Source organism: Rissa tridactyla, chromosome 2 (assembly GCF_028500815.1).
Source record: "Rissa tridactyla isolate bRisTri1 chromosome 2, bRisTri1.patW.cur.20221130, whole genome shotgun sequence".
In the NCBI taxonomy this organism is placed as follows: Eukaryota; Metazoa; Chordata; class Aves; order Charadriiformes; family Laridae; genus Rissa; species Rissa tridactyla.
In genome coordinates this window covers 22,357,042-22,380,190 of record NC_071467.1, presented here as the reverse complement: position 1 = coordinate 22,380,190, position 23,149 = coordinate 22,357,042, and the positions used below count along the sequence as shown (strand labels likewise).

General features: G+C 36.6%; 1 protein-coding gene across 3 annotated transcripts in view; it reads left to right on the top strand.

The window, feature by feature from the left end:
• The window catches only part of RIMS2 (regulating synaptic membrane exocytosis 2), a 490,283-nt gene that overhangs the window by 277,406 nt on the left and 189,728 nt on the right, over positions 1-23,149 (top strand). For all 3 annotated transcript variants that reach the window (XM_054192248.1, XM_054192250.1, XM_054192247.1), the window contains 5 exons: positions 373-503; positions 3,273-3,444; positions 3,963-4,116; positions 15,072-15,098; positions 22,422-22,490. In XM_054192248.1, the coding sequence (XP_054048223.1) occupies positions 373-503; positions 3,273-3,444; positions 3,963-4,116; positions 15,072-15,098; positions 22,422-22,490 (553 nt within the window). The remainder of the gene's footprint in view (positions 1-372; positions 504-3,272; positions 3,445-3,962; positions 4,117-15,071; positions 15,099-22,421; positions 22,491-23,149) is intronic.

Here is a 23,149-nt window from a genome sequence, read left to right as displayed (position 1 = left end):
TGAAAAATTCATTCATTGTGCATAAACTCTTTAGAAACGTATATATACGAATACCATACATCAGTAATGCAAGTAATACAGTATCACTGCCAAGAAAGAATAATCCTAACCAGAGCACCATGTGAAAAACAATTAATGTGAAATAATGTACTTATTGTACAGGGTTTTTAAAAAAGAATAACTCCTGGTACTACTGAAGCTATTATAGTATTAATTTCTTTTTATGCTTTGTTATAAATACAAAGTAGAACATGATATTTTCTGTTTAAGTAAACAATATAAATAGAAGCTTATGAGTAAAATTAATTTTAAGGATTAATATGCTACTTTGTTATAGAAATGAGTTCACTAATTAATATTTTCTCATTACAGATAAAACTGTGGTATGACAAGGTTGGTCATCAGTTAATAGTGACAATATTGGGAGCAAAGGATCTTCCTTCAAGGGAAGATGGGAGGCCAAGGAATCCTTATGTTAAAATTTACTTTCTTCCAGACAGAAGGTAGGGTGAACACAAAGACAAGGAACATTTAAGAATTAGTTTGATACTCAGCTGGCACGCACAGCTGAGCGTACTGGTCATACATACACACAAAAATCTTACAGTTTGGAGTTTCTGTATTGAACATACTATGTTACAGCAATGTATCTTTGAATACTAAACACAAACTTGCTTTCACTGGATATTTTATTAAATACTGAATAGAAAGGGAAAGGTAAACATATGTCATTGCATGGGGATCTGTTATTTGCAAAGAATGTTGTTAGTCTTTTTTAATGCCCTTATTTTCTATGACAGTTTTTCCTGCTTAGTGCAAAGAAAATGCTGCAAAGTTAGGTTCACGGATCTCTGAACTGATCAGTCCGGCAGTTTTGGCATCTGAAACCCACAGATTTCATATCACTGTATGAGTGAGTGAAGGCTGAAGGGGATTCAGTTGAGACTTCCCAGATGCACCTTGAAAACTTCCCCCAAAGCACAGGACTGGTATTAATCTGGACTGTCATTATATATGCATTTAGGGAAAATTAAACTGTGGTAGGAACCCTTATTCCTGCACAGCTCCTTCATTTTTAGAAAATTATTTTCTGCCATTTCCACTTAGGAAGGGGGAAGAACAGCAAAGGGGATAATGTGTTCTTCGGTTGATTTTTTTTAAGTTGATATTTCTTCAGATTGTGTCAGTAGGGGAAAATTTTTAGCTTGATTTTGTAGTGTATTAACAAAGTAATTCAAAGATTTAACCTGACTCAGTATATAAAATATTGATCATTGTATTGCTGAATCAGTAGAATAGGATGTAACTTTACAGTTTATATTTTTACATCCTTTGCTTTTCCAAATATCTAAATTGGGAAGATGTTAACTATATTCAGTACCAACTGACTTCAGCGGGAATTAAAGCTATTCAGTGTTCTGGAAGACACTGCTTTTCCACTTTTAATTGTGTACTGTATGTTGACAATAATGTTTTCTGTGACTGTATAATTTGCTGTATCATTGATGCCAAAGGTTTTTGGATGGATTGTCTTGGGCTCATCAGTATTTGAACTGCTGGACTAGATTCTTAGTTTATTCAAATTGATGTAGTGTGTTTGGAGATGCTGAAGCTGTGCTAAACTGAGAATCAGGTCTGCCTAAATTATCTTATCTGCTTTTTCAAGACTAATAAAGCTACCAAAAATATCTGTGTTCAGAATGCTTCACAGTGTAAGTTGTAATAACCAAAAACACATAGAAGAAAAATATTTAATTACTTTCAAGTATACATCTACAAAAAGTTACATAACATGAAATTTTATTATGCTATACTGATGCTTCCCATTTATGTAAAGTATTCAGAACTTTTTCTTTAATTATTATATTTGTTTCCTATCATTTATATAAGAATCAGTATTTTGTCTTATTGAATTGTGGGTTTTTTCCACAAATTAATTTTCCTTTCCTTAAAAATAAAAGCTAAGTAAGCAACAATAGATTTCTTGTGTAGTTGAAGGAAACATGCTAGAGGTAAAATACACTTAAATAAGTCAAGCATTCAATTAGATGAAGATACTGAACTCTCTTTGATTAAACAAATTTCATTGGAAAAACCTGTCCAATATAACTTATTTCAGTTCTCAAGGGTGAACAAATCTTTAGTATAATAGAAATAACTACATTATTTGTTTTAACTATGTGTCTAAAAGTATTATTTCTCAGTTAATATTTTGGTGCAGCTTCTAAGTAACAGTTCAGAAATGCAATAACTATATTACAGTTGCAAACAGACAGTATCTGCATTGCCATATTAAAAAATCCACATGAATTATTATCACAGCTACATTATGCAGCAATCAGCAGGTTTAAAATTAAGCATTGTTGTGAGAAGTCTTATCAGTATTCTCAGTTGAAGGACCGTGGGTGTTTTCCAGAGAAACTTGTTTCCATCAGAAAAAACCTAATTCTTTCAAGCAGAAGTATTCTGGAAAACACATTGCTTTCAACAAAACCCAGGAGCCAAAGCCAGGAGTTCCATGGTAGCTTTGCCTGGAGTCCTCACTGGGCTCGGAAACATAAGGCCAGCCTTGTTGTTGAGATCCACCTTCAACCTGGGTGGATCCTTGGGGTGACCCAAAGGATTTCAGGAGCTGTTTTGATAACACTGTTCCTTCCAGTGTTGCTGTAAAAAGACATGTAACTCGTTCTCTGGGCTTCTGGTTCCCCAGCTGTGCAGCCCTTAGTCAGGAAAACCCTACAGAGAAGGCCCTGCACTGCATGCTGCTCCTTGACCATTCCTTCATGTGGGCCAGCTGCTCTGTCCTACTCTGCAGTTTAAGAGTCAGCTGCTGTAGGACTGGAAGCTCGAGTGAACCAGCTGGCTCGTTTATCTGAAATGCAGATTTTTGCTATGCCCAGTGTTGTCTGTATACATGTTCTCCTGTCAGACTGTGCCTCGTGGAAATCCCATTTATAGAAGTATATTTTACTTTATAAAATGCTATTTCCAAGCACATTAAAGCATTTCTGTTTTTCAGGAAGATTCTTAAAATTGGAATTGGCACATGAACTGGAAATTACCTAACTTTAGTTTTTAATATGAAGTTACGGATTATCCTGAATGTATGTGCTGAACTTTATTTTATCATAAAGGAATAAATCCTGACATAGATTGTAGTGCCCATAATACTACAAAATGTAGTACTGATTTAAGATTTCCTGCTTTCCATGATGTACTTATTACAGTATAATGGTCTATTGAACATTTTTAATATTAATTGTTTTTTGCAGCGATAAAAATAAAAGAAGAACAAAAACGGTAAAGAAAACATTGGAACCTAAGTGGAATCAGACATTCATTTATTCCCCAGTTCATCGGAGAGAGTTTAGAGAACGAATGTTAGAAATTACTCTTTGGGACCAAGCACGAGTTCGAGAGGAAGAAAGTGAATTTTTAGGAGAGGTATACAATTATTGGTAGTTATTATAAAATACAGTTGCTCACATATTCATGTCTAGATATAGTATTTTTGAAAAAAATATTAAATATAGCGAAGCAAAACTGTTTTAAATTGTTTTATTTGTCCTTATTTCACTTAGTAGTAAACAAATAATGATCTTGCACTTTTCACATAGTACTGATGGTTTCTCAATTTCTTTTACAATTGTTTGTTAAAATCCATATTATCCGTAGTTGTATTTTACCAAAATGTTGGAATTTTGCTGACTAAGTTGCTACAAGATATTTGAATACTGTCAAGGTTGTCATAAGATAATAAAGGTTTTGTGAAAGATTTTTGGTATATTTAGTGTTGTAAAAGGCACGGGTACTACTTTCATATTAAATGCTAGATTTTTATAAAACTTCAGACAAAATCCTTAACAATGAGAGAACAATGGAATAAAATTTATGAACATACATATTTTAGAATATTCTGTTATGTAATGCTTTCCTACTTTTAACCACTTTTTCTTTTTTAGATTCTTATCGAGTTAGAGACAGCATTACTAGATGATGAACCTCACTGGTACAAACTTCAAACACATGATGTCTCTTCATTGCCACTTCCCCATCCCTCACCATATTTGCCACGCAGACAACTCCATGGCGAGAGTCCCACACGGAGGTTACAAAGTAGGTTGTTAGTTTTACACACCGTGTATAGTTAACTTGAATTAATGTGTAAAGTGTACTGAATTATTGTAGATGGGAAGCCGACAGAATTTGTGTGTTCATTTGTAGCTGTTATGAATTAGGTCGTTTATGATTATTGATGAAAGTCTGACATGCTACAAATGGTAGTACTGAACACTGTGCAATACACCGTTTTTTTCTTGTGAGACTACCTAGTTCAGATTCTGAGCTTGAGCAAATTATCTTAGTCTTTTGCAATGTGCTGTTTTTATCTTGAAGTCCTGTCTTCTATATTATGTTTATCATTTCATTGTTTAACGAAAAGTAAATGTTCAATACCTTTCTCTTTAGCTCATACTTCTTAAAAATAAAGCGACCTCTTCATAACATCCTATATAGCTAAATTAATACCATGGCCTGTTGCCTTGTTTTGATACTCTTTTACGTGGTTACGTTCACAAATGGAATTTTTCTTAAAATTCTATTTTGTAGAGTTTCATGTACTTGATTCACAGTAGTTTGATGTTATCAGTAGATATTTTGAAAATAGAGTATGTACAATATGCTAACAAAAACAGATGCATAAGAATAAGACAGTAAAGGGTGAAAATCTATTTTCTTAATACTTCGTTGTTTCTCTAGTTTAACTGCTCAGTACTGACAGTGATATAAAGCTATCCTTCACTGAATTAACCTCATGAAATATCAATTGAGGCTGGTATAAAAAAACCCTAAACCCCCCAACAAGCTGAAACCTATTTCTAAGAATTCTTTGGGTTTTTTTGAGTCACTGTATGTGGGTGTGTGTGTGAATGTTACGCACAAACTCACAGAAACATATGCCTGTGTAGCCACCCAAATAAGCTTGGATATTTCGTATGTGTATTCTCTATTAACTAATCCCTTGTATATAAGTATTTCAAGTAGTTGACAGTATTTGTGTCTGTGCACTGGATCGTGAGGATTAAAATGCTCCATATCATAATATTCTGAGATAGATACATTAACAGAGTTAGAGTGTGTAGCCTTCAAGCTGTAAGATTATACTTATCCACAAAAGAAGAAATGATAGTTAACAGATAAGGAGTTCTGTTTCAATTCAGTCCTCTTCAGTCTTCTCAAGTACCATGACTGTTGTTACAGTGATGTTTTAAAATTATTTTTCTTCCATAGAATCATTTAGGTTGGAAAAGACCCTTAAGATCATCGAGTCCAACCGTTAACTTAGCACTGCCAAGTCCACTACTAAAACGTACCTAAGCACCACATCCTCATGTCTTTTAAATACCTCCGAGGATGGTGACTCAACCACTTCCCTGGGTAGCCTGTTCCAATGTTTGATAACCCTTTCAGTGAAGAAATTTTTCCTAATATTGAATCTAAACCTCCCCTGGTGCAATTTGAGGCCATTTCCTCTTGTCCTGTCAGTTGTTACTTGGGAAAAGAAACCGACCCCCACCTCCCTACCCTTTCAGGCAGTTGTAGCGAGTGTTAAGGTCTCTCCCCAGCCTGTTTTTCCCCAGGCTAAACAACTCCAGCTCGCTCAGCTGCTCCTCGTAAGACTTGTTCTCAAGGCCCTTCACCAACTGTGTTGCCCTTCTTTGGACATGCTCCAGCACCTCAGTGTCTTTCTTGCAGCGAGGGGCCCAAAACTGAACGTAGTACTCGAGGTGCATCGTGTTTTCTGCCGTCTGGTAACACATTTTAGGAAGCTAGGTTTTCCATGTAAAATTTCTTTTGCAACCAAGTGGAAATCTCAGAATCTGCTTGTATGTGAATCATAGAATAGAATCATAGAATACTTCAAGTTGGAAGGGACCTTTAAAGGTCATCTAGTCCAACCCTCCCTGATATGAGCAGGAATGTCTTCAACTGGACCAGGTTGCTCAAAGCCCCATGCAACCTGACCGTGAATATTTCAAGGGAGGGGGCATCTAACACATCTCTGGGCAACCTGTTCCAGTGTTTTACCACCTTCATTGTAAAAAATTTATTCCTTTGTCTAAATCTACCCTCTTTTAGTTTAAAACCATTGCCCAAATGGGGCAACAAGGGGCAAAAACCCAAAACTTTTCAAGCTTGTCCAGGTCCCTCTGTATGGCATGTATGTCCCTCAGGCATGTCAACCACACCACTCATCTTGGTGTCGTCTGCAAACTTGCTGAGGGTGCACTTGATCCTACTGTCTATGTTGATTAATATATTAAACAGTACTGGTCCCAGTATGGACCCCTGAGGGACACCAGTTGTCACCAGTCTCCATCTGGACATTGAGCTGTTGACCACTACCCTCTGGATGTGACCATCCAACCAATTCCTCATCCACTGAACAATCCACCCAATTCCTTATCCACTGAACAATCCACCCATCAAATCCATATCTCTCCAATTTAGAGAGATGGATATTGTGGGGGGCCATGTGAAAGGCCTTACATAAGTCCAGACAGATGTCATTCGTAGCTCCTCCCTTGTCTACTGCTGTAGGCATTCCATCATAGAAGGCCAATAAGTTGGTCAGGCAGGACTTGCCCTTGGGGAAGCCATGCTGGCTGTCTTGAATGACCTCCCTGTCCTCCATGTGCCTTAGCATAGCTTCTAGGAGGATCTGTTCCATGATCTTCCCAGGTACAGAGGTGAGGCTGACAGGTAGCTCCCAGGGTCCTTCTTTCTACCCTTTTTAAAAATGGGTGCAATGTTTCTCTTTTTCCAGTCACTGGGAAATTCACCTGACTGCTATGACTTTTCAACTGTCATGGAGAGTAGCTTGGCAAGTGCATCAGCCAATTCCCTCAGGACTCTGGAATGCATCTCATCAGATCCCATAGACTTTTGTATGTTCAGGTCCACCTGAGGAGGTGGTCGTGAACCTGAATCTCTCTTACAGTGGGAGGGACTTTTCTCCCACATTCTCCGTCTTGTAGTCCATCTGCTTGAGAGTTTGGGGGAGAGAGGTTGCCAGTGAAGACTGAGGCAAAAATGTAGTTGAGTACCTCAGCCTTCTTGTTCATTCGTACCAGTTTGCCAGTCTTGCTTATTGGGGGAGTATGCTTGCTTTGACCTTCCTTTTCTGGCTGACATACCTGTAGAAGCCCTTCTTATTATTCTTTGCATTCCTTGCCAAGTTCAGCTGCAGCTGCGCCTTGGCCTTCCTGACCCCATCCCTACACTACCAGGCAGCGTCCCTATAGTCTTCCCAGGACACCTGTCCCTGCTTCCACTGCCTGTGCATTTCCTTCTTGCGCTTTAGTTTGATGAGCAGGTCCAATCTGGACGTCACTGATTAGCTCACTTGCATTGGTGACTAAGAGGTCCAGTATTGCAATCCCTCTGTTAGGGTTGTCGATTACCTGGCTTAAGAAGTTATCCTCCATGCACTTCAGGAGTCTCCTGGATTACCTGCAGCTCTCCATGCTACTTTTCCAGCAGATGTCAGGCTGGTTGAAGCTCCCAAGCAAGGACGAGAGCCTGCAAGCACGATGCCTCCTGTAGTTGGAGTAAGAAGGCTTCATCAATAGGCTCCCCTTGATCAGGCAGCCTGTAGTAGACACCAACCACGAGGTTCCCTTCGTTGCCTCGATCTCTAATTCTTACCCATAAGCTTTCAGCCTGCTTGTGGCTATTCTTCAGAGAGAGCTCTTCACACTCTATCCATTTCTTGATGTAGAGGGCAATGCCTCCCCCCCTCCTTCCTCACTGTCCCTTCTGAACAGCCTGTAGCCATTGATAGCCGCACTCCAGTCATGGGATTTGTCCCACCAGCTTTCAGTAATGGCAACTAGGTAGTAGCTTTCTAGCAGCATGGTGGCTTCCAGTTCCTCCTGTTTGTTGCCCATGCTGCGTGCATTGGTGTAGAGGCACTTCAGCTGGGCTGTTGGCTATGTCACCTTCTTAGAGGAATACCCCTTAATTCCCTTGAAATATTTCACTGGTGTTTCTCTGTTGGCTCCTATTACGTCAGAAGCCCTCTGTAAGACTTCAGGTGTGCTGCAGTTTAGCCAGCATGTCTCAGAGCAACAGGCTGAGCGCCCTTGCTAGTACCCTGTCCCTTTACCTTGGTGTGTCATCTCAGAGCTTGTCACAGGCAAGCCTGATATTATCCCCCTCCCCCTTCAAGCCTAGTTTAAAGCTCTGTCAATGAACCCTGCTAGCTTGTGAGCAAAGACCCTCTTCCTCCTTTCAGAAAGGTGGGTCCCATCTGATGCCGGCAAGCCTGGTGCCATCCCATTATTGAAAAAAACAAAATTGTGTCGGTGACACCAGCCACAGAGCCATGTAGACTGGTCCCATCTGTTTCTTCTAATGTCACTGCCCACAACTGGAAGGAAAGTGAAGTTAGTGAAATTCCAGTTTTCAGGAAATATTCAGTCCTGCAAACAAATCCTGTTTGTTTATAGTAATTCCTGTCTGTGCAATAAATAACCGCCATGAAGAATGAATAAAACAGTAACTGCTTTATTTTGGAAAAGATTGTAGTAATACTTGACTAAAGATCTGTTCAGTGATACTGACTCAAAATTTGAAACTCAGTAAGTTGTTTTTTTTTAATACTACTAATACTAATACAAATAACGTGCTCAACTGAACAATCTTATATGCCTGTCTGGAAATGTAGAGGGAAGGACTTATCAAAACTTCAAGTTTGGTGAAACACTACGATTTGGTGTAGAAGTCCTGCTTTTCAATGAAGAGGATTTAGCCTAACTGTTCCCAGAGCAATACATTGACAACTTGAGGTTCTAAAAACTTCAGCCAAATAAGCAGTGTCAGACATTCACTGTGATTGCTGGAGAATTCACACACTCCTACAATAAGTTATGCTGTTTGCATTCATACTGAGATCAGCATCTCAAAAAGAAGGATTTTTTTCTAGTGTCCTGGGAATATATGCACTTCTTGAATCCTTGTGTGTCATAAATAATTTTCAGTTTAAACAGATAGTTTTACAGGTACAGAACAAGGTCTCTTCGAATTAAAATCCCTCCTTTTTGGGAACTGGAAAGGCATCCAAATGGAAATTTAGCATCGGGTCAGAGTTCTGCAATAGTAGCAGAATCCCTTTAGAAATTAAAAAAAATTATTTTTTTTACTAAATTGGAGAGACACCTCAGACATGGAAATAAAAGTATTTCTTGGTGTCCAGAGAGATGGTAGATATCCTATTGGAGATATCCATAACTCAGTTGGACACGGCCATAAGCAAGTTGGCCAAGCCTGAAACAAGCGCTGCACCTGGTGACCTCCAAAAAGCCCTTCCCAACCTAAATGTCATCACCAGGGACTGGTGAAGGGCAGACAGCACATCTTATGAATGTTGGCTTCACTAAGTAAAATAACATATAGAAGTCTGGTTCTTTTACTTTTTTGAAGGTTTCAAAAGAACATTGTTAGACTTAATTTCTTAGGTTTTTTTGTGTCTGAAGCGCTTTTTGAATCCTTTAATAACAACTCTTGTATATGATGAAACAGAAGATGTTATCCAGGGGCATATTACGACAATGTGAAAAAAATCTCCAGAATGAAGACAAGGCATGTCTAGCAAGTTTGTCTATATTTTTCAAAGCACATCTTAGAACACTTACTGTGCTATTACACAGTAGGCTGATTTAAATTTCTGGGGCTGCAAAATGCGAGCAGTTCAGTTGTCCCACCTTTTGTAATTTCTGTGAGGCCTTTATGTATTGAATTAGTGAGAAAATATGAAGTACTTTATTTCATGCCCCCCCAAATTATTAGTGTGACAAATAACAAGAGATTTCGGATTACAAAATGGTTTGTTGTTTGTATAAATACACATCCACACATCTAATCTTTCAATCTTTCTTATCTTTATGATTGCCAAGTAGCTATAAATACATATATATTTGAAGACAATACTTAAATGTTATTCTCTGAAGGTAGTTTAAAAGAACCACCTACACTTACCACTTACTTCTGTTCTCTTTTTAATATCACTGAATTGTAGCATTCCTGACAGAGCAGAATGTCAGCCCTGAAGACTGAACTCTTACATTTACAGATAGCCAGTAGCAAAGCGCAAGTTTCCCGCAGAGCCCCATATGCCATTTTTTAACAACCAGCTTTCAGAGACAGTAGCTTAGTTTCTACACATATTTATGTCTCAATATCTTTGAGTGGGCATTATGTTGTGGTACCAACTGATCTAAGCCAGCTGTCCACCTTCTCTTGCCCAGTCATCTGATCCACACAATGAATTAACTTCTTAGTGATGAAGGATCGCTGCCATGCTTTTTCCTTTAGTATTTTTTGAAAGACATCTACTTAGAAACTGGAACTAATATAGAACATAGGATTATGACTTACTAGTTCTTTCAGCTAATTATATTTCAGATTTTCATAAAATGACTGGTTTTTATCCAATGAGTATATTTTAAGCTCTTTCTTATGTGAAATGTGAGGTAATGAATAGGTCTATTTTACTTATCATGCTGAACTTTTGAGGTGATTTTTTAAAATGCCTTTATTTTCTCTAACATTTGACAAAATCAGCCCTACATTAAGAATTGCAGACAGCATTAACTAGAATTACAGACAAAACGAAGGTCGTTTTATATTGCCTCTGCAAAGAGATTGTAAACAGAAAATTAAAGTTTATTTTAAAAAAGATTTGGGAATTCCTGTTATTGGTTTGGCCACAGTATTATTGTTCCATCTGACATTTTGTAAAACGCTTACTACAGATTACATTGGAAATTGAATGTGGTTTGAATGTTGTGTTCATAGTTAGGATCAGTGGGATGGAAGTTACTGTTAGTATTATGATTCATTGAGAACTGGTACAGAAATCAAGCAGGGTTTACACCATGGGATTGCAAATGAAACATTACTTCCTCTCCATGTAGCCCAGGATACAGAGATACCAGACATCAAATTGGGTCTGAGACAATCTAATTCAATCTTTTACAGTTTTGTCCATGTAATGTGTGCATTTGTGCAGTGTGAGCTGGTACTGTTTAGTTGATAAAGAATACTGATTTATTATGTATTTTGAAGAACACCAATTATTTTTAATTTTATATTTACTCTGAATTTTTCGAAGCAGATTTTGTTTTACTTCAAGTATTTTAAGAATTTCCCCAATACTTAGGATTAAAAAGCAACTGACGCTACTTTTCTAAGTCAGATTTTGCAGGTTTAAAACCAAGCTGTTGTTTCGCAGGTTTAAAACCAAGCTGATCTGCCAACCACAGAGAGTGGGGTGTGCAGTGTAGATAACAGCTAAGTGTGAAAACAAGGGAAGAAATATGAAAATAACAGTAAACCCAGGCATTTTCAGGTCTCTAATTACAACATAGGTATGTACAGCAGTGGAAGGAGAGCTTTTAATTGCCATGAGAATGCACAATATGGTTTGAAAAAGAAAAGTGAAGTTTTATATTTTTGAGCATCCTTAGTAAGGGAAAAGTAGTAAATCCATGTGAGATAGATAAACTGCTGAAAACAAGGTCTAAGAGATTTTAGAAATGACAGCGTATGGAAATCAACATATAGAAGTCCAAAATGGTGGATCAAATTGTATTTTTTCAAGAAATAAACACCAGAAAAATCAGTCAGGATCAAAATAATTGTAAATAGACTGTGAAGTAGCCTTCTCTTAAAGGGAATTTGACTTCAATTACTTCTAGAATTAAAGTCATCAATGACTCCATTCACTGAGTTTCATGATTCTTAAGGCATATAAAAAAATATGGAGGGAGAGAAATTAGAGTAAATGAGTATTTAAACTGTGGGGACAGAAATTGAGTATAGTTATGTTCTACAAGAAGATCTGCATATAGCGTGCAAAAAACTATTTATAGCATTCCTTTTCTGAATTTTATTTATTCATTCAGATGGGAATAAAAAATTCTATAATGCATAAACAAAGTGTTTTGAATCACATCAAAAGTTTTTGTCATCTTCTGTTGTCAGCTTTCTACATTTTCCCAAGTTAGACTATATTTTCTCAGGCAATGCGGAGACTTTAACATGCTAAAATTTATTACATTTGAGTACAAAACCCAAATTGATAGACTGAACTCACAAATTAAGGAACCCATTGCTTATTCATTTTTTAAAAAAAGTTTTTGGATGGACTCGTCATTGCTGGGTGCTGAGAGTTCTTTTTTTGAAAGTTCTGTGGCTGTACCATAAAATCAAAGATGAGTTGGATGTTACAACTGTTAATTCAAGCCCTCTCTTCCAGTATTTAAATGTTAAAACTTTTAAGTCTATACTGTAGAACATTAAGAGATACACTTGGTAGTACCAAAATCATTAAAGTTTAATAATAATTAATTACAATGTATCTGAAACTTTACACTGTGATATCTGAGCCCCTGCATTTCAAACCTCAGTCTTCTGATGAAAGCTGTTGACTTCCTTGGAACTCTGCGGAGTCTCATTTTACTGCAGAATCAGTCTCTTGCTGTCTCAGCAATTTCCTTTTAGTATGTTGTGAATATGGTAAGTCAGTACGATAATTTTAAATCAATGTCACACTATCTTACTCGAGGGAATTATAATAATGCTGCTCACTAGTAGGCAAGCGAGTTGTACTTAATGGAAATGTGCATCGGTGACTTTTTTTCAAATTATAATATGGAGCATTTTAAGGTCAGTGACACAGACTATGAATGATGAATGTATTATAAGAAGTTTACCCTAGAGAGCAAGAATAACACTTATTTTTCTCTTTCATGCTTCTTCCTTAATTTTTCTCTTTCTTTTCTGGAGCACAGGCCTTGGGCATGTTCTCTTTGTTTGCATGCATTGATGGTTTATTCATAGTATATGAATATATATACCAGTATTGTATTTATTATACACCTATGATTTATTTATTATATTTATCGTACATCTATGGTTTATTAAATACTTTAATTAAAAGGTATTTAACATGATACAGGGGTGTCTGAAAAGGCCTTAAACTATAATAATACTAAAAAATATTAAAAAAGAAACTTACTTAGGTATTAATTCTGTGCTGTTTGAAAATTTTAAAATAAGCTTTATGATTTGTAATTAAACTACAAAAATACTTAAAATTCTGTTTTGAAGCAGTTTGAGGGAATTTGATTATTTATAGTATTCTTGCTCTGGTTCCTTAGTAGAAACATGTTACTAAGCTACTCTTCTGTCGTGTAATGATGACAGAAAAGCAATGTGCTTTATTGGAATAACTCGGACACGTTAAAGTAACCTTGCTAGGCAGTCAATAAATAGCAAGTCAAGTGACTTTAAAAAAGATTCTAAAAGGTATAGGTCCGTACGCTAGCATAGTAAGCTATCATATAGCAGTGTGATGGTTCTGGTGAAGTTTTCAGATGGGTTTAACACCATTCTGACTTTTTGCTTTCTGTGTTGTAACCATACAGAAACAAACATGGCTTCCTTAGTCCTCACTCCCACTATAATCTCAGTATTTTTATATTCTTGGGCTCTTCAAGAAGCTCTACCCTTTTACAGATCTTTCCAGAAGTTAAATTCTGAAAGTCCATCATTTTTAATTATATAAATAATTTCTAGACTGTGTCAATTGGTTTTTTTTAATTTTTTTTTTTTTTTTTTTTGCTGGTACACTTGAACCTTTGGTGTCTTTCTGATGTAGCTGGAGTAAACTAGAAAACTTCCCCATACTCCATTTTTCATAATTTTGTAGCCAAAGAAGAGTCAGTTTTCCATGAAATTCATAACTGGAAGAGATTGGTACCAAGGAATAAAAATATTAGAGAAGTTATGCAGTAAAACGCATGTCTAAAAATTTGTAAATGATGCTGAAAAAACCCTCTATTATTCACTTTGAAGAAAAATAACTGGCCCAGACAAAACCAGCAGAATAGCCTAATGGAATTCTGGAGCTGGGCCATGAAAATTAATTATGTTTATCAAGAAACCCAATTTGAAAATACAGAGAGATAGAAATTGTTAGTAGCAGATTATTTAGTGATATGGTCTACATGTTAAAATAGTTAGTCACTGGATGCCAGAAAACGTGTCACTTACCGGAATGTACCTAGTCATCCAGTGAATTCTTAACAGCACCAGTTGGCAAGAAATGGAAATTTTCATTTTTCCTCTAACACTGTCATATCTTGTCATCCGAGGTGCATCATTTACTCATGGACTGTCACTCTTTAATATTTAAGATGGTGTCTGTGAGCTGTTCAACTGTAAGGAGTAAGAATAATCATAATGTCTTGCTAACGGCAAGATACTATTTATGTTATTCTGACTTCTGGCTTCTTTGTATTACCTTATGGAAGTCACATTTACAAAATCTGCAAACACAAAGTAACAAATCATATTTCTATAACTGTCCAGATGTTTGCATGCTATTATATTGTCAAGTTTAGAAAAACTGGTATGGTTGTATGGAAAGCTAAAATACATAAACCAGCCAGACTTAAGGAATGCAAATAATAAATCAGATACTGCAAGTGTTTAATCATTGCACTCACATCAGGACTCTCAAATGTACTGGTAACAATGATATGTAGATAATATATTCATGTGTGTACGTAATTACTAAATGAAGGAAGACCTAACTGGGGGCAGAAGATTGACTGGAATATTACTTCTGAGTCTGTTAAATTTGAAGTAGGAATCATAGCTACATCTCAAGAAAGTTCTGCTAATAACTTCCTGCTGAGGTGCCAGCAGCAGTGTGCCGTAACTTTAAGGGTAGCAGCTCATATTGTATGCCTAGTTGAATAAACATTTTGCCCTTAAAAAGTTAAACACTTGCTTATAGTAAATGTGCTGTTGTGTTTCAGATTTGAAAATGAGTGTAATCGCTCTACTAGTCCATTGTTTTGAATGAACATGGCCTACAATATCAAATTCTTCAGTCTCTAGCAGCAATTATAATGAAGTTTAAGGTTCTGACCATCCCTGTTACATGTATTGATTCATGTATTTTTCCCTGACACTACTTCATTTCAATATTTGTTTTCCAGATAAAGGCTTATATTCATATAATTCAGGTAAATTTTCAGCATGCCAGAAATGCTTATTGCGTCCATATACATGCAAAATTTAATTTGATATTTTATTGGTGTGCTTTTGCTACCTATTATGCAGATGCTAAATTGCTTAAATGTTCTTTGGCTTTTCTTGTCTGCTTTTCAGTCATAGGTCTTTTGTTGGCTTTCTTTCTCTATTCTTAACATCTCAGTATTGATACTGGAGCAGCACTGTAATACTATATTTGCTTTGCCTGCCTTTATTTTAGGTAGAGCTTTTGTAGGTAAACTCTAGTGAGCTTTATTAACTATAGTAGGAAAATGCTATTTTGCTTAAGCTATATTAAAAGAAACACTGTTGTGTTACAGCTGTTTGAGAACTAGTGTAAGTATTTTTAGAATACAGATATGGGGTAAGTGAAGTACTGGCAAAATCAGTATTTATCCTGATACGTAGTTTTACAGTTTCATATTGCTTTAAATCCCCAGTTAAAAATCCAGTTGCTATATCTGAAAAGTTTGCCTTAATTAAATATAAATAAATTCACAATGTACAGTTTGTACAAGCTTAAATTTTGTAGTGCATTTCACATGGGACTTTTTGCAGTTTCTGCAGTTTTAGTTATGGGAATCTCTTTGAGAATTGGTCCATCTAATTATCTCCTAGTTATGTTTAAAAAATGAAACACACATTCTTAAGAAAGTAGATCCAATACCGTGATGGAGAGAAACAAAAGCCCCACAGGATGTTTCTTGAGATTAGTACTAATGAAACCCAGTTTCCATTACATCCACTTTTAGTCTCCCATGTTTCTTCTGTTCCATTCTCTGCTGAAATAATCCCACAGTGTTCTCAGGTTTTACAGTATCTTTAAATGGGAAGAGACCGTGTTTGCTGTGGAGATTGTGGATTTCTGCATATGTGGATTAGCCACAAATTTTATCTTGATAATGTTTCTTTTTCATTAAGGGTTTCTATGTCTGTCTTCTATGCAGCAGCCATTTTCAAAGATCTGTAGGAATTTAATTTAATTCGGTATTTATATACCTCTGTCAAGGTAGATGAAATTGGTCAAAAACTTGAAAAAACACTAGTATGTGCAGGAGGATAAAGTGACAGACTGACATGGAAACAGCAGGACTGCATGAGAGATTAGCTCACACTAAGGGCCCTCAGACACAGACTGGATGAATATGAGAAAGCAAATTCTTAAGGCGGTTATGTGAGACTGATTTTAGGGTTGCTTATATGTCAGCTTTGAACACACAACAATTACCGACAATGCTAAGTTACTTTAAGTGATTCTGAAGTCCTTCTGTGAGCCTCAGGGAAGGAGCTCATAAGCATGCTTCACTACCCTTTGGTCCCCCAAGGAGTCCACAAAACCTTGTAAAAGCTTCCTGCATTGCAAGAGGCAGGATTCCCATCTCAGGAGCTCGGTCTGCGTTCTTTTTCCCCCCTTTTTTTTTTTCTTTTCCACAAGAAAAACAGAGAATTCCTGAGCCATAAAACTGACACTTCCTTCTGTATTTAAGCTGACTCACCTTAATTTTATTTCTCATTCTGTGGCCTGTCCTAGGCAGTTCTGATAACTTTATTGGTTGGTCATATATGCTTTATTAGAGTTTTGAGCCTCACATGTTGCTGGTCTTCTCTTGAGGCCTATATCAGAAATACTAAAATGGGCAATATATGAAGCACAGAAGGTATTATATGTTGCATTGTTTCCCCTGTATGGTAATGATAGAGTGGAGCACAGCTCTGTGCCAACTTCAGTTGTCATGTAGAAGTCAGAAGATCTTTCAGAACTCTCCACAGACTTAGGTTGCCTTGCAAGAAAATATTTCTGATTGCATATTGTTTCATTCATTTGGAAGAGTTACAGCTGCTTAGAGTGTTGTTAAGGAGAGAAATGCGATTCTGCCAAAGTAATGTGGAATGGAATGGAATGGAATGGAATGGAATATTCAGTTCAACCATCATCGGGTCTAACTGCCCGACCACTTCAGGGCTGACCAAAAGTTAAAGCATTTCATTAAGTGCATTGTCCAAATGCCTCTTAAACACTGACAGGCATGGAACATCCAAAGAAGATTCTCTAAAATTTTCTTCAGTGATTTCCATGTTATTTTTATTCAGAAATTGTTAAAGCTTTCCATGGCCACCAACACTGCAGCCTGTGAAAAGTTAACAAAAAACCAAGTATTTGATTCATGAAATGGAATAAAACACCTCACTTTATTCTTCACATTATTGATGGCCATGAAGATGAAAAATGGAAAGGTTTTTGCACTAAGAAACTACCCTATTTTAAATTCTTTTCCTGCCTAATAGAAACTAAAAATGTAAATAGGAAAAAATAATAAAATAGTAACACTTTAAATAGGAAGTAATTTTTAAATGGAAAGTGAAAATAATGGTTCTAATGCTTTTTACGTCGTGGAGTTTTTCCCCACCCCTGCAATGAAAGCTACAGCGGAAGTGCCGTAAAGTTCCAGTTCCAGTGTGTCTGGGCTCTTGCAGAGTTGTTGTTCTGGGTGGGATGGCAGCCTGGGCAGCAGCGGTAGGGAAGGAGTAAGTAGGTAGGTGCGGGAAGGAAGGAGGATGCTGAGGGTTATCATGTTCTGATGGGGAGGTTCTCTACTGGTAAACTGTCCCTGGAAGACAGTTTTATTGATAGTTTAAGACTATTAGACCAAAACCTCCTAAAGTGAATGAGGATATATCTTTTGATTTCACTGGGATTGGGGTTATGCTGAATTATGGCATTTTTTGTGTGGTTTATATTAGCTAATCATACAGCACGGGGTCTATTTTGCCTTCAGTCTGTAACTGTAATAACCATTAATCCTGGTGGAAGGCATTCAAGAGTCCATATTTACCATCTGTTACCACCCAGTTGACAGACAAAATGGTAGTAATATCCCTAAGATTTTTTCATTAATAAGCTATATTTCAGTGCTGTGGCAGTGAGACTTAATTAATACCATTCTTCACATTTAAAATCCATCAAAGAAAAAGTTAATTATATGCAAATGATTGGCACCAATGCATTTATTTGATGCACCCCGTGTCCCGGGTGTTACATGCTTAAACTTTTTACTGAATTTTGAGTTTATGTTAGAATGGATTTAATCTTCTTGCTCTTGAAATAAGTATCATATTTTATAATGTATTTGTCAGACACTTTAAGATACTCATTAAAGTACTAAAGAACAGTTTCATCAGCAATATTCCTTTGGAATAATTTGTAAAAGACTTTGTTGTCACATTTCACGGATAAACTATGAATAGTTCTTCCTCTGGTTTATGATCAGTGGTTCAAATTACTTAGATAATGAAGTGGTATTTTGAAAAGACATGGCTAAGGTGGGACAGAAGCCCAAATCTTCAAATTTGCATTCTCAAAAGGTTAAAAACAAAATTAACAGCTAAAATTAATATATAGCAGATGAAATTACTCTTACAAATATTATAAGAAATATTAAACTAAGCTGCCAGCAATTATACTGTTTTTTCGAATACTCGGTTAAGTAAAGAATTTTGACCTGTGCCCTTACTTGTCTGTTCCATTTCTGAAATTAATGGAAGACATTTTAAATAAACATAATCTGATTCCTTTGCAGAAGTTACATATTGCAGGCAGTACTGGACATTACATTTTTAATTGACAGACTTTCCTTCCTCCATCCTTCCTGAAAACATTGATTTCCAAAGATAAAACCAAGTAGTTAATTCTGTTTAAAATTTTTTCTGACTTCTTAACCAGCATTTAAATCTACATTTATGAGTAAATGTGAAATACTACTTAGACATTATTATTTTTCAGGTTTTTTAAGTCTGTTAATGGTTAGAGTTGGCTTAAGATAGCCTCTGCTTGAGGAGATAGAATAGATGAAATGACCCGAATGAGCTTCATATCTCATCTTAGAGAAAAAGTTTTTGTATTCCAGGCTTGTCAGCTATTAAAGGAGACTCTCTGCTTTGCCGGAGCAAAGGCAATTGGAGAAAGCCCTGAAATCTGATTCTTCCCTTGACTCTACTTCTTCTCTACTCGCATTCTTAGGGCAAGTCTCAGTCCTAGCCAGTTCACTTTTCCTGTGCCCCAGCTCTTCCCTGCAGCTCGGGTGGGAGTGGAAACAGAGGTCTGTATAGAAAAAGAGAAAAGGGTCTCTAGATCCTGGAAGGTGATTTGGAGTTTAGGTATTAGGAGATTCTGGAAAAAATGGATGAGGTTTGAAGGGACAAAGAGAAAGAGACTTCTGCCTTTTATACCTGTGGTCCGTTGAAGCTTCGTAGTTTCTCTTTGCTGCGAGATGTATCCTGTGATTACTACAACATACAATTTTTGCTATGCAACTGGGAAGTCTAGAGCCCACTGTGACAACAGCTGGCTATTTTCACCCTCATAGATGCAAATCTTTTCTCCAGAATTCAGAATATAATATTCTAAAAATATGTTAAAGCATATGTACTTACTTGTAAATATAAACATAAATAAAAAGCAACCTCAGTTGTCATTAATTAGATTCATTCATAAGGATGAATTAGATGATGAGTAAATGACATTCATTCAAATCATAGCTGATTCAGCCCTCTTACGTCTTTCATGACACAAACCTTTCCAAGCATCCACATGATGAGCATCAACAAGCTGTTCAACTGCCCCCATCTTCCCATGCCACAGTCCTCTGACTCCGAGAGCGCCTGGGTGATGTTACTGGCATCTCTGCACAGCAGCCACAGTGTCACTACCAGGGTTACCACAGGCCAGACTCGCACTGCTGGGCACTACCTTCGGGAGCTTCTGCCTTTCGGACCCCAGCCAAATCCCAGCCAGACCAGTAGGGCTCTCTTGCTTACTTTTTGGTCACAAATGTTGTCCTTCTTATTTAATGGCCTGGTTTTGAATTAGTGGCTAAGGAGAAAGGAGACCAATCCCTCTTGCTCACTGGCATGTAAATCACCACCCCAGTGGCTCTGCTGACAATGGCAGCAGGAACAGCATCACAGGTGGAATGGATGCTCTTTCTTTGGGAAGCAGGAGAGATTTTCATTGGGCCTCTGTGATACTATAATTAAGAAAATAATCACGTTGAATGTTGTCCTTGTCAGACTTAATTGCTTTTAGAAATCCTGATTTTCAGAAAGTCCATTAGGAGACTGAAAACCTTTCCTTCACTCCTGCCCTCACCTTGTAGATTTTCTCGAGTGCTAATTGCGACCCCTTGCTTGCTATACCTTGTTTAGAGAAATACTTCACTTCCTGCTATTTCTTGAAATCAGTGACACCTTTCCCCCCTCCCAATTGTAGCATGGCTATTTCTAAATTTTTATAATAAATGAACTAATGATTCTACCATGTAAGAATTTCAGGGCATAGGAAACCAAAGCCTGGCTTTCCTTGTACTAATTTTCATTTCCTATTTGTGAGGTAAAAATCCCAACCTTTACTGCAACTAAATAACAATAATTAACATCACTGTACTGGAATTGCATAATGTAATGCAAGACTAGATTGTGTTTTCTAAGAATTAATGCATATCATACCTATACCATTTTGTAGTTGAATAATTTTTAACAGAGCAATTTTTATCCCAAAAGAAATAGTCTGCCGTCTAGTTTATAAATTCATACACCCACATCTTGATTGCTGCAGTCACTTCTGAATTCTCATAAAAGGCACAGAAGAAGTAGAAAATACACAAACAAATACAGCAGGAACAATCAGAAGTATGGAACGGTTTGCACATGCAAAGGAACTAAACAATGATATTTCAGCTCAAAAAGAGATGACTGCGGGAGAATACGGAATGCTGATTCATGTTTCTCAGAATACAAAAGCTTGGAGGGCATTGTCTGAAATAGTGTAAGAGAAACAAAACGGGGAAATCTGTTTCAACCAAGGCAAAATTAAACTGCGGAATTTACTGACATAGCATATTATAGAGGCCAAGAGAATACTCTGACTCAAAAAGAAAATATATGAATTTGTGGATAATGGGTTGATTAATGACTTAGGATAAATAGGATGGCTTAGGAGAAGTCTCAGTTGCCAGGACCCCTGCCTGCTGAAAGCTAGAGGGGTGCAACAGGAACCTTTTTTCCCTACAGATCTTGTAAGCACACTCCGCTAAAGAAGGACCTTCCACTGTCCCCTGGTGGGTAGATGGATGTTAGACAGTCTGACAGATGACAGCGGTTCTTATGATTCAAATAATTTCTAAAATATCTTTAAAATGATTTTTTTTTTATTTTTGTCAAAAATCTTCTTGGCACTTGTTCTCCCCGTTTTCTGTTGGGAGGGAAGGGCGGGCATTCTTCTGTGCCAGTCATTCAGATATGACATTAATCCTGCTTTGTCCTGCGCTTCTTTAAGTTTACTCACAGTTTTTACTGGTATTTTTTGTGTGTGTTTTTCAGAATAAATCATCCTGTGGTAGAAATAAAAAAATCTTGCATGTGATTGAAGGCTTGGTGACAATTAGATTAAATCTCCTACCTACTAGTTACCTATTATTAGATGGCCAGAGAATTAGAACAGATAGACCATCTCGCTGAAGAACAGGGATTTTCACATGTAAAACAAATATATGAATTATTATTATTATTTACATGCCAAGGCTTAATCCTGATGTCAGCGATCAAATGCTGTTTAAAAGATGCCACAGAAGACAGAAGTAAAATTAAGCAAAACACAAATTGACATATATTTTTGTCCTACGTGACCTACATTTTGGCTCTAATTGTGGATGTGGAATCTGCTTTTGCCAACTAAGCTCTAGCTATTTTGACAGGTGTAGTCTTACAGGGCATTTAATACTTCGTTTCCTCTAGAGTATCACAGAGAGATTTTGTTTGTCAGGACACATTCTATGTGTGAAGCTGCCTCTTCTTATAATGCTTACTAGTGTCCTACAAAAAATATTACATTTGTTTAGTATTATTGCCATCATTAATTTTTCTGGTGTTCAAAGACTTTGGGGAGGGATGGTGCCTTGTATATGAGAACTTGGAAGATGAACAGTGTGTTGCCAGTTTCTGTATGGAATGAATATGTGTAGATAAGAAGTACATGAAAATATTTCATAAAAGCAATGTTGTGGAGCTGTATTTCAACATTTCATTCTATATTACATTAAACATTTAGATGAAAATAGTTGGTATGCTAATACATTTGCAATAATATAACATTAATAATTTCCCTTTTATGCTTACATTAATGCTTCATTGTCTAGAATGAAATCCTTACATTTATGTATTTATTATTGACTGAGGATAGTTTTAACTTACAGGAAGATAAATGATAGATTTCTGATTTTTTAAAATTTTTTTTTTGGCAGGGTCCAAAAGAATCAGCGACAGTGAAGTGTCTGATTATGACTGTGATGATGGAATTGGTGTTGTTTCAGGTATTACTGTCTAAATTTACTCTTCTAGGTTCAGTAGAAATCTTTCTTATTTATAACTTCTTATTATGAATTTTGTAGTGTTTTCCTGGTGAAAAATAAATGGAATCTAAGTGTGTGTTTTTCCAAGACGCAAAATAATTGTTATGGGTAATGCATATTTAACAACAAAAATTACCAAGAGAGGGGAAAAATCAATGTATGAATTTCCTTGTTGCTTTTATAAGATCATAAAAGTAGCACAGAAGTGGTTTTTTTTGTTAAATGTGAAGAACTGTTTATTTGATTTTTTTGACACATTTGGGTTTGATATCTCCTTTAAAACTTCATGGTGGAATAATAGCACTGCCGAAGGTCTGAAACCTGAACATTTAAGGCAGGGTGGGAGATATGTTAACAAATAATCTGTTTTACTAAGTAGTATTGGAATTGGGAGTTTAATGAGTATTTGAGATAAAAGCTGTCATGTGAAAGAGTATTTTTCCAACTCTTCTAAGAGAAAAGATAATACTGTAATCATAGCCGAAAACAATAAAATCAGAGAATCATATGTTTTTGCTGACTCCAACAGAGAATATATTTAGGATGCAGCATGCCACCTATAAACCAGTACTGATGGCTGCTGGTACCTGCAGAGTTACCTGCACAGCTCAGCGTGTGCT